Raw genomic sequence first — 12,999 nt, 5'->3', positions numbered from 1 at the left:
TGTACGTACTGAGGGCACATTATGAGAGAGAGAGAGTACTTTTATTTATTATAAATAGTGATGATGAATTAAATATGAATGATGATTCGTACAATTTCTTCATTTTTCACTTCAAGTATATTTTAGGTTTTGTAGGAACAAATCCAGTACAGTTTTATTAAACTGTAAAAAACAACAGATCTTTGAAAAAAGCAACCGCTTGTACCAACTCCGACTAAACTGTGATCCAGCAATCACATCTAGGAAACGTATGTTTCATCCGTCGCTAAGAACGCCGACTTACAATGACGTAATACCACCAAAGTCGTCCCAGAGCAGTGAAATAAGGAGTTTCGCCTGTGGTGGCGCTGCGGAGCCGTCGTTTGATGTAAATTACGCCCTAACCAGTCGAGCTACGAGGTTAAGGTTAAAAAGTTCGCTAAGTATGATTCTGCGCAAGGAAATGCTTTAAAAAGTTACTATACTTGGATCCAACCTGTCAGGGTAGGCTGGCCCCTTTTTGGGTGATTTTGGAAATTGATTAGGCCTGGGTGTTAAATTTTTGTTTTGACCCAAAAAAATGAGATTCCCAAAATTTTTTTGAAGTTGAACCATGTTTAGACCCTGCCCCGGGCCCCGGTCCGTCTCGCCAGTTGACGAAATTTAAAACAGCCGTAACTTTTACAATATCCATGTTAACCAGGTCATGTAAGTACTCATTTTCATTGGTTTTTCATGGAGAACAAGTATGTACAGGTTTATGATAGGTTTGGCTTAATTTTGGAAGTTTCGTTTTTTAGTGTACAAGTAATACGTTGGCATATCGGTGCAGGTATTGCATACTACAGTCTACATGTTGTGCTACTTCCAGTTTGTCCTTGAATAGTACAGGTTTATCACATGCTTGTATTTCACAATCACTTTTTTTAATGAAATTTTACTGTGTATTCTCAAGCACTAAGATGTAGCAAGAAGTACAACAACAAGGTTTGCAACTTGGGTGGTGCATGAATACCACAGATTATTGCAACCATGCAATTTTCACTGCAATGGAGGACCAACAAACGGTACACAATAACAACTATACACTGAATGGCACTTGAAAATACACATTACATTATAGTAACCATACAGTTGGGTTGCATGTAAAAGCACACATCATGACAACCATAATCTGGTATCAATGAACCCTTGTTATTCTCGCAATGCAGCCTTTCTGGTTACACAGTAGTGTGGACCATTCCACTTCTTGCTTCTGCCAGAAACCTTGCATAGTGCTTCTCCAACTTGTCGGCCTTTGCCAGTGATGCGGCTTGTTGACTCTGTAGTTAGCTTAACTGCTCGCTCAACTGACTGTGTATGATTAGGGTAATTGAACTGAACTGGGAAGTTAATACACTGCTTGATGTCACAGTTTTGCAGGAGTGGCGGCTCATGTATTTGCTGGTATCCTTCGGTTTGTTTTTTGTCAGGTATGTTGGTGCAGCTCTTCCATCACATGCCATTGTTATCATTTTGATATAACATGTGGCATCAAAATTTAATTTCGGAAGGTAGAATTCTCGAAGTTTACCTTGTGATTTGGTTCGTCGGATTTTTAGAATGATCTTCACAGCTTCTGAACGAATAGCTTTATTGTCATCCCCCAGCATTCCAAGTAGAAGATTTTCAGGGTGAGCAAAGTAGCAGTTATTCTGAACACAAGTTTGCAAAACATTGAGATCACCATCATCTAAAAGTAAATCTCTCTGAGTTGCTATTTCTTGGTATAAAAGCAAGGGACCTTGTTGAATTGAACTTCTATGTTTTATGTTGATGCGCAGTTTCCAGTATACACCAACAATATATGTTGCCAGCTTTTTCACAGCAGGATAGGATGGAGATTCAGGTGTAATGGAAACATACATCCTGAGCAAGCGAGATGCTAAAGTTAACCATCGTGCATGTGATACCGGACCAATTTCTTTTGTCTCCGTGCTTTTTCCTTCTGACCACAAACTTTCTTTCTCGTTACCACTGCTTGGTAACCAATGTCTTGGTTATAAGCAGTTAAAATTTTGGCTACCTGCTCTTCACCAACATTGATCTGCGCTGCAACAACAGCTGTCTTTTGCAGTGATTGTGTGAAGTATGAAGAGCTAGAAGCTGACTGGTGTTCCTTCCTCATTTTTTCTAGTTCTTGCATTTCGGCTATTATTCTGGTCTTACTTTTTATTACTGGAATGGATGCAGCTGTGTAGATTTTACAAATGCAGTCATAAACTTCATTGTAGAGCACAGTTTGTCCTACATCATTTGTGTACTTAATATTTTGCAGATACAGATAATGCCTCAGGACAGCTAGCTTAAGCGGAAGCATTGACTGACTCATGGGTTGGTACGTACCAATATCAAGCGGATCTTTTGCAATTTTTCTTCTTTTTCTCTCATCCATATTAAAAATTTGACAAACCTTACAATACTATGCTGAAATCAAGAGAATAAATACAGTAAACACAAAGGCAGTTGCTTCAGACATTGCTATGCAAAATGAGGCTAATAAGCGTAATAACAGTAATTTTTCAAATAATTACAAAAACAAGATTTCTAAATCATGCCATATGTATCAAAAACCTTCAGATTCTTGTTCTCCATGAAAAACCAATGAAAATGAGTACTTACATGACATTATTAACATGAATATTGTAAAAGTTACGGCTGTTTTAAATTTCGTCAACTGGCGAGACGGACCGGGGCCCGGGGCAGGGTCTAGACATGGTTCAAATCCAAAAAAATTTTGGGAATCTCATTTTTTTGGGTCAAAACAAAAATTTAACACCCAGGCCTAATCAATTTCCAAAATCACCCAAAAAGGGGCCAGCCTACTGTCAGGGGCACTTTAATAACAATAATTAGAAGATCGTTGGTGCAATTTGTCAGGCACAACTACAGAAACAAGAATTTGCACAAGCCAATACCATTAGCCATGGTTCATGGAAAACAAAGCAGAAATTAAACAATACCAACATACCACAATTGAACCGTTCACATCATTGGGCATATAACCAACTAGAGATGTACCGATACCAATATTTTGGCCGATACCGATCCCGATACCGATATCACTTTTTTAGGCCAATACTGATACCGATATTTTGGCCGATACTTTGGTGTTACAAAAAGAAGCAATTTTGGTATTTGCAAGGAATTATATCAAATGCTAAGTTTTACCTTATTTGCATAAAAAACTATTAAAAAAAGCTTTCAATTGACATAATTTATTAAAGATTCAAGAATCCAATTTCAACCGCATTGTTGTGTCATAATAGTAGGTTTTAGTTATGAAAGGCCACTGTAATTGAAGACTGGGGTATAAGGGAAGAAACATTACATCATAATTGGGGTTTCTGAAAAATTAATAAACTGTTTGCGCAAACTCTCCAAATAGGCTATCATAATGGATAATAAGATGTAAAATGTAAACCAAGTCATTTGTGTAGTCCAGGCCTCGAAACTGAAGGCGGCCATCGCGGCCATGGCCGCGATTAACCTACAAAAACCGACATTTTGTCCGCCGGGTCTCGCCCTTCCGTCGGCCGCATTTGTCCGCCATGAAGTTCCGAGAAAATTTACGCAAGCGGCCTTGTGAATAAAGTACTTTGCCACTTATAATCACAAAGGATTAGAAAGCAGTCAAAGTATCCGATAAATCACAATACACCCTGTCTATGCTTGAATTGTTAACATTATTGAGTGACCAAGCAGCTGATGTCTGACCTCCGCAGGATGCAAGTGACATCACAATACATTTTATTGATGCGATATATTCAGTCTTCGAAATTAGCGTCGGCAAATGGTGCATTAGCGTCGGCAATAAAAATGCCGAGGCTACACGAGCGCTTGTAAGGTTAGGGTTAGATATTCCTCTCAGTCGTTATGGCACAGCCATAGATTTGTTCCTTAGTCAACACCCTGATGGATCTCTATGAAAAAGAAAGAGGCGTGTGGATGGGTATCAAAGCCTGAAAGCCGCAAAACGTGGACGCTTTATTGCGAACGGCAAAGGCGTGATGACGCGACAACCTCGTGCTCCGATACAGCATCTGATGATTCCGATTCTGACAGCTAGTTCTTTATCAAACAGACTTTGTGTTGTTCGCAGTATCCCAATTGTGCCAAAATTATGTTAGTGTATACGTAAATCGATGCAAACTTCTCGCAGGGAGCTATTAATTTGTTACCGGTACCTGATTGAGCAATTGACATTATTTTATGATAATTCAACGTTGCTAGATGTCGAACTAATGCAAAACAAACGTAACTTTCTTATTGGGCATTGTTGTTACGCAATATAACCCGCCGGAAAAATTAAATCGATTTGTGCTGACTCGAACGTTGAATCAACCCAAAATTAACTTACTTTCCCCCCCGTGAGTTATTTAACGTGAATTACTATAACACCGTGCGACGTGCATATCTTGTTGCTCGCTTTATCGCTACTTTTGGCATTATTACATCACAACAAATCAAACAGTACGGTCGTGATAGACTACTCTAGTATATTTGTCGCTTCTGCCGAAGTAAAAATGTGCTAATTTCGAAGACTGTATGTTGATGCGTGTCGAAGTTCCGATGGCCGCCATGTGCTTGTGATTGGCCGCCGAACAGCTTGCTTCAGTCGGACACGTTTGGCCGCCGGAAAAAAAAAGTTGTTTCGAGGCCTGTAGTCGTACAAAAACTATTCGACAAGTAATGTGCAACCTAAGGGCGCTTTTCGTTTGGGTTCTTTTCATTTCAATTCTTGTTGATGTCAATTCTTGCTACAACACGGCTGCCGAGAAACATATAAGTACCGGTAGTTGATTGGATGGTCTAAATGGCTAGCGTGGAAGCTACACCGTTGTGGTTAGCAAATCGCAACAGCTCGCTGTACTAGTGAGTGCTCAGCCTTGTGCTGATAGCCGGGAAGAACGCTCCTTTCTTCACAATGAGGTTGTCATCTTACGCGCAACAAGACCATTTATGTATATTGATTAGTTTAGTGAGGATTCGTAGTCCCATTGCTTTCATTTTGAGCCTACTTACTCTGCCATGACATTGTTTAAGCTTGGTGAGTTTATTACAACGAAAGGTGGAAATTAAATCACAAACTGAAAGAACCAGCTTACTAAAAACAACCAAGTTACACGTTTTTTTTTAAACGTTTAGCAACGTAAAAACGATGCAAAATCATACATTTTTTCTACCTGGGTAGTCTTGGCCTGGTTTTATCCTCTGTTGAGAGTAAAAAAGAAACACAAATGATAAATATTGGAGAAATTGAGTCTCCTTCACAACTTAAGAATCAAACAACGCAAAACTGCTGAAACAAAACGTTGTGTTTGAGTGAAAAAATCACTTTAAGCAAACAATGGCAAAAGGTGCGCGCATGAAGTCATGGGAGTGTGAGGTATCAAAAATTTAAACAGGTTGTTATTTTTTTACATCAATGTGACGTTAGTTATTACTTTAAAAAATCTATATCTTTGCTTCTGCAGAAAATCCGCAGCAAACGCATTTTTTTACATGTTTAGTATCGGCCAAATTTTGCCGATACCGATACTCAAAAAATGGCCGATATCACCGATACCGATATATCGGTACATCTCTATAACAAACACAATTAAAACTAATGGCTTTATATCGATGACAAATGAAAGAGATCACCAATGTCTATCTTGATCAACAACCACGCAATCACCATGCAGGCAAAACAAATCTTTCGTGACTAACTAAATTCTGAACACAAATAAAAATACAACAATTATGTAGAGCCATTACAGATTCTTTGAAGAATGATGTGGCTTGTTAACATGGACAAGTTAGGAGGAACAACATATAAATCCAGAATCAAAACATCTGAACCAGTTTGTATCTACACTTCACTTTCTTTAAATTTGTCTAATTGTAATGTTGTTGCAGTTTATAACAAAATACAGTACTTGCAAATTGCTTACCAACACATTAAAAGACACAGTTTGGCCAACTTCTACAGGTTCTTTCCAGCCCCATTCAATTCTAGTTTTCTTTGGATCAAGAAAATCCCCGCGAATATACCTGGATGCAGTAGATAGAATATCGAAGAATAATTAACATAGTTTAGGGAGAGAGTTTTCTTTCTAGTACCAAAGACAGGAAAGACACAATACAATATTTTATACATTTACAAATAGTTTTCCACACTAGGCTTATAGCTTTTAATCGCTGCGTATTTCTTGATGCTTATTAGCAGTTAGCTAGTTACCTTCAAGAAGTTAAAATTTATTGCATTTTTAATCTTTTCAGATTCCTGATGAGGGCTTAAAGTGCCTCTGACAGGTAAATAAATTCGCTAAATTTACTTAAGATACCAAAAAGATGACACTAACAAACTTCCCTGACCAGCAAATTGTAAAAAATATCAACAGGCTACTAAGTTACACGCTTGCAAACTTTCGTTGACATCGGCGAATCTGGCACTCATTCAATTGCGAAAATAAAAATGGCAACACTGCTGTGACGTCACAGTAAGCGGGAAGAATACATTCTTTCTCTGTGATGACTTGGTAAAGTATGGTATGGCTACTGCAAAACGTGAATGTGTGGGGCTCTGTTGGTCTAAAGCATGTGCAAATTAAGAATTATCGAAATGAAAAAGTGAACTTATTATTACTATCAGGTTTCGATCAACTTTTATCAAACAGCATTTCAAATCAATTGAAATTGCAGTTTCACAGGGCTACAATTTTTATACTTTTTTATTTGTCCTAATCTGGCTATAGCCATTTGCAGTGTAACAACAGTATTTCACAAACAGTACCTTTAATTTATGGTTGAGGCAATGCCTACAAATTGCTGTTTATGTGACATTGTCAGTGACAAAGACCGTGTGCTTTCTTTTCCCACAAAACGAGGTACTGAGAAGAAAATGGTCAAAGTTTTCTTCAAGTGTTCGAAAGTGGGATGGGCCATACAAAACTAGTCGTATATATATGTTCACTTCACTGAAGATGATTTTGTTAATACCACTCAAGTAAAAATGCCTACAGGCATGTGTTGGAGTGTATTAGGGTGGCCAAAAAAAATTGAAATTTTTTATTTTTGTTTGCACACCCTCTCATTTGAGGAGGATTCATGAAAAAATGACACTGTGAAAATTTGAAGTGAATCCGACAAGAGGAAGTGCTCTCCCACCGACCTCAAAGTTTGGTTTTATTGGCATAATTCGTCAAAATTCCTTGAATATGTGACGTAATTCTTTTTTGACTTATATACATTGCAGTTGCAGCATTTTTGTTTTAACCATTGTTTTACTCTGAATTTATGATACAATAAGTGTTTCCACATGCAGCAAAACATAAATAATGCACAAAATAGATCACATTAACAAGCGTTTGGTATGAAATTAAATGCACTAAACTTTAGCGAAAACCGCATAAAAGTACGTTCACCAGTCACGATCGCAACGCTTCAGGTGACAACACATTGCCCAGAAAAAGCAAACGAAACGTTTGTAAAAAGTCAAGCCATTGATTTTATTTAATGGAGCTGTTGGCATGTTGGCTTTTACTTGCACTTGTTGGAAGCAGCTTTCTGTGGTGCTCGACCACCTGACAGAGGAGCTGGCGCTGCTGTTTATTTTCCGTAAGGACTTCATTGAAGTGAGTAGCTAATTTGACTGCCCAGTGCCCGCTCTGCACAATCATTGACGGCTTTGAGGCGACGGCATGCAAGAAGTAGCAGCCTTCAATTAAATGCCTGCTGCACGACAGTGATAGCTCCAGTGTGGATTCTCATATTGTTTGATGTTGTGTCAAAACAAAGTGCAGCTAAATGCTCTGCTACAAGTCGTGTATGAATTCCACTACTTTTTGGCCCATTAGTGATCCCGTTCCAATAGGCAGCTTTGGAATGCCAAGCAGTATTTCAACATGCATACCAGAAACTACAATGGCCAAAGAGTCGCGCTTTGTGCCAGTGGCATTAGTCAAATGGTACCATGAAAATGAGCAACAAGTGGAACTGTTGGTTTAAATTTTTTCCGCACTGCAGCTGCCAGGCTTTCACGTGAGGTGTTTTGAGCATTCATGACAGAGGAATGTGACATTGTCAATTCATTTATATCAATTCCAGCTGCAGCAAGATCAGGAGTGATGATCATCATTGCTTGACGACTTGATGTTATAGTTCTGTTCAGTGCTGCATTAAACAGTGGATTATCAATAATGCAGTGTTTTGGTAATGGCTGCTCCTACTGATTTTTTTGTTTTGTTTTGCTGTTATTTGGATTTGTGGTGCAAATAGTGGGTCACTGGAAGAATCTTCATCATCTGCTGATCATTTTCAGATGAGAAAGAAGCAGCACTTGATGGTACTGGATCAATGCGATTTCTGTTGCGTCTCTGTTCATCATCTTTGCGCTTTTTATACTTTGCAGCAGCTTTGCAATGCATTGGGTCCTCTGTTGTCATCAGTATCTGTCATGCACCACGTTGGTCTATCAAAAACTGGCAGTCTTCTGGTATTGTTGTGCGGCATTCCCAGTTAGCATATGCAATATCAAATAATGCACTTAAGCTCTGGGTGAAGTCAGCTTCTGAGGTCAGCTAGGAAGCTGAATTTCGCCTCCCTTTGTGCTTTGATTTTCCTATATGCTCTTGATGGATGTGTTTTAGTTTGGTAACAACGTGAGTCTTTGCAGTGGTAGCGATATTAGCTTTCACCCACAAGAACTGCACTGCAAGCAAGTGGCAGTGTAACCTTATTGATCTTCATCTCGTAGTAGAGGTGGTGAAGAACCACACCCCATACAGGCAGCTGACATGGCCCCTCAAGAGAGTCAACACTAGAGAGTGGGTGTCCATTTGTTGACTGTCTTGAGGGGCCATGTCAGCTGCCTGTATGGGGTGTGGTTCTTCGCCGGCTCTACTACGAGATGAAGATCAATAAGATTACACTGCCACTTGCAGTGCAGTACAGTTGCAGATGAAGGAATATTAACTACTACCATCTATGCCACTTTTTGGTTTGCAGCACCTTCATCAATATCTGCCCCTACAAATGACCTAGCAATGTTACAGCTCACAGAGGATTATAAAGAGGTTGACAATGCAATTTCTCAAGTGGCAGAAAAAAGTTGAGGTTGCGCTTGTGGTACATCAGTAAGGATCTTGCTGCACTACGGTACCTTTATTCAATGATAATAACACAGATGATGAAAAGAAAGCAATCGTTAATGCTCTTAAGAAAGACCCATTTCCCGAAGATGTTTGTCGATCGTCGTGTTGCCCCAAACAAAATTGTCAAGTTTCAACGTCTCTCTTTGGCACAGTTTGTAACACAGCATTCCCTTAACCTTTTCGAGTCACTGCTTCTGTCGACACATGGCGTGATTGTGATGATTACAAAGAAGCCTGCAAAGTTTGGCGTCATCTCAAAGCCGTCAATGATTGTGCAGAGCGAGCACTGGGCAGTCAAATTAGCTACTGACTTCAATGAAGTTCTTACAAAAAATGAATAACAGCGCCAGCTTCTCTATCAAGTGGTTGAACACCACAGAAAGCTGCTTCCAACAAGTGCAATAAAGTCAACCAATGGCTTGACTCTTTACAAACATTTCTCTTGCAATTTCTGGGCAATGTGTTGTCACCTAAAGCGTTGCGATCGTGACTAGTGAACGTACTTTTATGCGGTTTTCGCTAAAGTTTAGTGCATTTAATTTCATACCAAACGCTTGTTAATGTGATCTATTTTGTGCATTATTTATGTTTTTCTGCATGTGGAAACACTTATTGTATCATAAATTCAGAGTAAAACAATGGTTAAAACAAAAATGCTGCAACTGCAATGTAGATAAATCAAAAAAGAATTACGTCACATATTCAAGGAATTTTGACGGATTATGCCAATAAAACCAAACTTTGAGGTCGGTGGGAGAGCACTTCCTCTTGTCGGATTCACTTCAAATTTTCACAGTGTCATTTTTTCATGAATCCTCCTCAAATGAGAGGGTGTGCAAACAAAAATAAAAAATTTCAATTTTTTTTGGCCACCCTAGAGTGTATACTACAAGGTGGTGCTCTCGGAAGCAACAATCGGATTGTGATGCCGTCATGCATTGTTTGGCGAATCCAAAACAATTTTTCAGATTCAGATGGCAGTTACACAGGATTTCAATGGCCATCTGAAGGCACATTATGAACTTTTATTTTTTTTAGAGAACTTTTATTTATTTTTGAATAGTGATGATGAATTAAATATGAATGATGATTCGTACGATTTCTTCATTTTTCACTTCAAGTATATTTTAGGTTTTGTAGGAACGTATCCAGTAGGCTACAGTTTTATTAAACTGCAAAAAACAATAAATCTTCGAAAAAAGCAACCTCTTGTACCAACTCCGACCAAACTGTGATCCACCAATTACATCTAGGAAGCGTTTGTTTTATCCGTTGCTAACGACGTCCACTTAGGATGATGTAATACCACTAAAGTCGTCCCAGAGCAGTGAAATATGGAGTTTCGCCTGTGGTGGTGCTGCGGAGCAGCCGTTTGATTAAATTACGCCCTAACCAGTCGAGCTACGAGGTTAAGATTAAAAAGTTCGCTAAGTGTAATTCTGCGTTAGGAAATGCTTTAAAAAGTTACTATACTTGGATCCAACCTGTCAGGGGCACTTTAAGTTAAGCGGAAAACGTTTGATTATCAAAACTATTTATTTGTAAATAAGTAAAAGATATTGTTATATATAATGCTCAACTCTATTCTACTGTTGTGTCTTGCCTATCCTTGGTACAAGTATAAATAAGTTTTGTTAGTATTAAAAAAACAAACATTGTTGACATCAAAATAGCCATTTTAACGTTTTCGTACGTAATCAAGTTATAAAAGTCAAAATACTTTCAAAGTTGATTTTAAAGTATGGTAATGGAAGTCTGACTGTCACAGGATCTTTGCATTCTTACTGTCAAACTTCATCATAAAATGGCAGTACCGGTAGATAATATGATACCTTATCACATCTCCTTCAGTCTTAGACCTTGCTTCAGACTGCCACCGCCGGGCAATGGAATGGAACCATCTTAACATGCATATGCTTGATACAATGCCAATGAACAGAAAAACGCCTGGACAAAATGAACATCTTTTACATTACAAACATTCACCACAGCAGAAACATTTTTGTCATAACCTTTAATATCACTGACCAAAGCAACCATTGGATGAAAAAAATATTTTACACTACACATTATGAAATGCTAGGCAAACTATCACATAGTTACTATACCATTAATGTGTTTATACAACTTTTAAAAATGCTTACCCATTTAAAAGCTCTGAAGTCACAAGTCACTGCTAAAGTTCAGCAATTGTATTTGTAGGCTAGTCTACATAGTAGCCTAGCTATTCCAATTAAAACAATTTTTTAATCTTTTATTATGGTGTTTAGCTATTCCACCTAGTTTGCAAAAAAAAGTCACAGCCAACCCATTTGAAAAAGATAAAGTAAATGGCACAGGTTTTCATACACTAGGCCTACTACTCGTAAATCTGTGGCACTAAATTTTCTGCCAATAATCTGGCCGTTCATGTTGTATTTTTTAGGATATGATTGATTTTACAGGTGATAGAACATCATAGAATATAATATATCAATCTTAGATAAACATCAACATTCAGCAAAGTGCAAACTTGGGGATTTTCAGAGTCTAAGCAATATCTAATATGAAAATCTAGGGATGGTAGAAGTAGGGGATTGCTCACTCAAAATGAAGGTGGACAACTGGAGGGTCATAGTGTTATGACAAAATTTGGTGCAATTGCAGCTTGAGCCTTGAAGTCTATCGCCATATGTCGTATACCCAGATGCAGCATGTCATCTGGCTGCATGTATAGAAAGTGTGTATTGCCAAAATAAATGTATGAAAATAGGTGATATCATGTTTATAAATGCAATACCGTACTATAGGCTAATAGTCATTACAAGACAGCAATAGACTTCACGCTACAGTAGTTTAACAGTTAGTAACAGTAGTAGTAACAGTACTGCAATTAGTAAGGTTCTGCCGATGTTCTAGCATCCCAAACCTCACGCAAAATATAGCATTTCGTTTGATAAAATTGAATTTACGTGAAAGCAAACAAAACTTTTTACAGTTCTCCAATTTTTAAATTTTGCAGTGACCCTCCAGCTGTCCATATTGCAAGAAAAATCAATAAAGCGAGTCGTCCCGATCCACTGTCCTATAAAAATCATACACATTTTGTCTCAATAGAGCATCAATTCAACAGTTAGTACATTACAACGAAGTTGGAGAGTGCTTGATGAGACTAGACAAATTTGAGAATTTTTCAAGTCATCTGGAAATTTTATTGTGATTGTTGACATGACAATGTAACATATTTTGGACTATGTAATTGTACACTGACAAATTTCAGAATCTATTGTGGCACATTGATATACCATGTAAAAGTTGCTAAAAAGTACCTTCATTTCAATTAATGAACTTCAGTTAGGAGCAGTCAGATGACCATGTGATATGCAACTGTAAGATCATTTACTTTTAACTGCAGTCCATGCTTTTGTATAACCAATAGTCTTGATACCAGTTAAGTGTGGTCTGCTAACCATACGTGGTACCTATAGACAATAAACTGTCAGTCTATGCTCTCTTGTAAACTAATTAGACACTTTGCGTTACAGCTGCATGATTTAAATTAGCAGATTTTTGCCACACTTGCAACCCTCTCACAGCACTCTTTGGAAAGCACTGATCTAGGCCAGTGATTTCCAACCTTTTTTCAAAGCGACCCAAATTTTCTAAAAAACAAAGTTTAGAAAATTTTGAAACCCAAGCATAATCTCACATCTTACTTTAATGGCATTCAGGAAAAAAAAACATGATGGCAACACTACGTCTTGATAACGTTTTATGTCGGCCAAAAGCAATATTATGTAATACGGTAAGAATGAGAGGAGGTAGCCTACCTGCAATAGGCTATAAGAACGATCGGTAAATGTAG

At 38.1% G+C, this 12,999-nt stretch overlaps 1 protein-coding gene across 3 annotated transcripts in view; it reads right to left on the bottom strand.

Moving 5' to 3' along the window:
• The window catches only part of LOC145780833 (apoptosis-resistant E3 ubiquitin protein ligase 1-like), a 33,839-nt gene extending 21,167 nt beyond the window's left edge, over positions 1–12,672 (bottom strand). For 2 of the 3 annotated variants that reach the window (XM_082592476.1, XM_082592479.1), the window contains exons 1-3: positions 11,300–11,429; positions 10,988–11,102; positions 5,955–6,054 (exon numbers count right to left, since the gene is read on the bottom strand). In XM_082592476.1, the coding sequence (XP_082448602.1) occupies positions 5,955–6,054; positions 10,988–11,102; positions 11,300–11,303 (219 nt within the window). In that variant the 5' untranslated portion in view covers positions 11,304–11,429. Of the gene's footprint in view, positions 1–5,954; positions 6,055–10,987; positions 11,103–11,299; positions 11,430–12,463 lie in introns of those variants that run through there. The other variant, XM_082592478.1, reaches the window with a different exon arrangement.
• Between the last annotated feature and the right edge of the window lie 327 nt (positions 12,673–12,999).

Source organism: Aplidium turbinatum, chromosome 12, assembly GCF_918807975.1.
Source record: "Aplidium turbinatum chromosome 12, kaAplTurb1.1, whole genome shotgun sequence".
Lineage (NCBI taxonomy): Eukaryota > Metazoa > Chordata > Ascidiacea > Aplousobranchia > Polyclinidae > Aplidium > Aplidium turbinatum.
The sequence above is the reverse complement of the archived record's forward strand: the minus strand, read 5'-3'. Positions and strand labels throughout refer to the sequence as shown.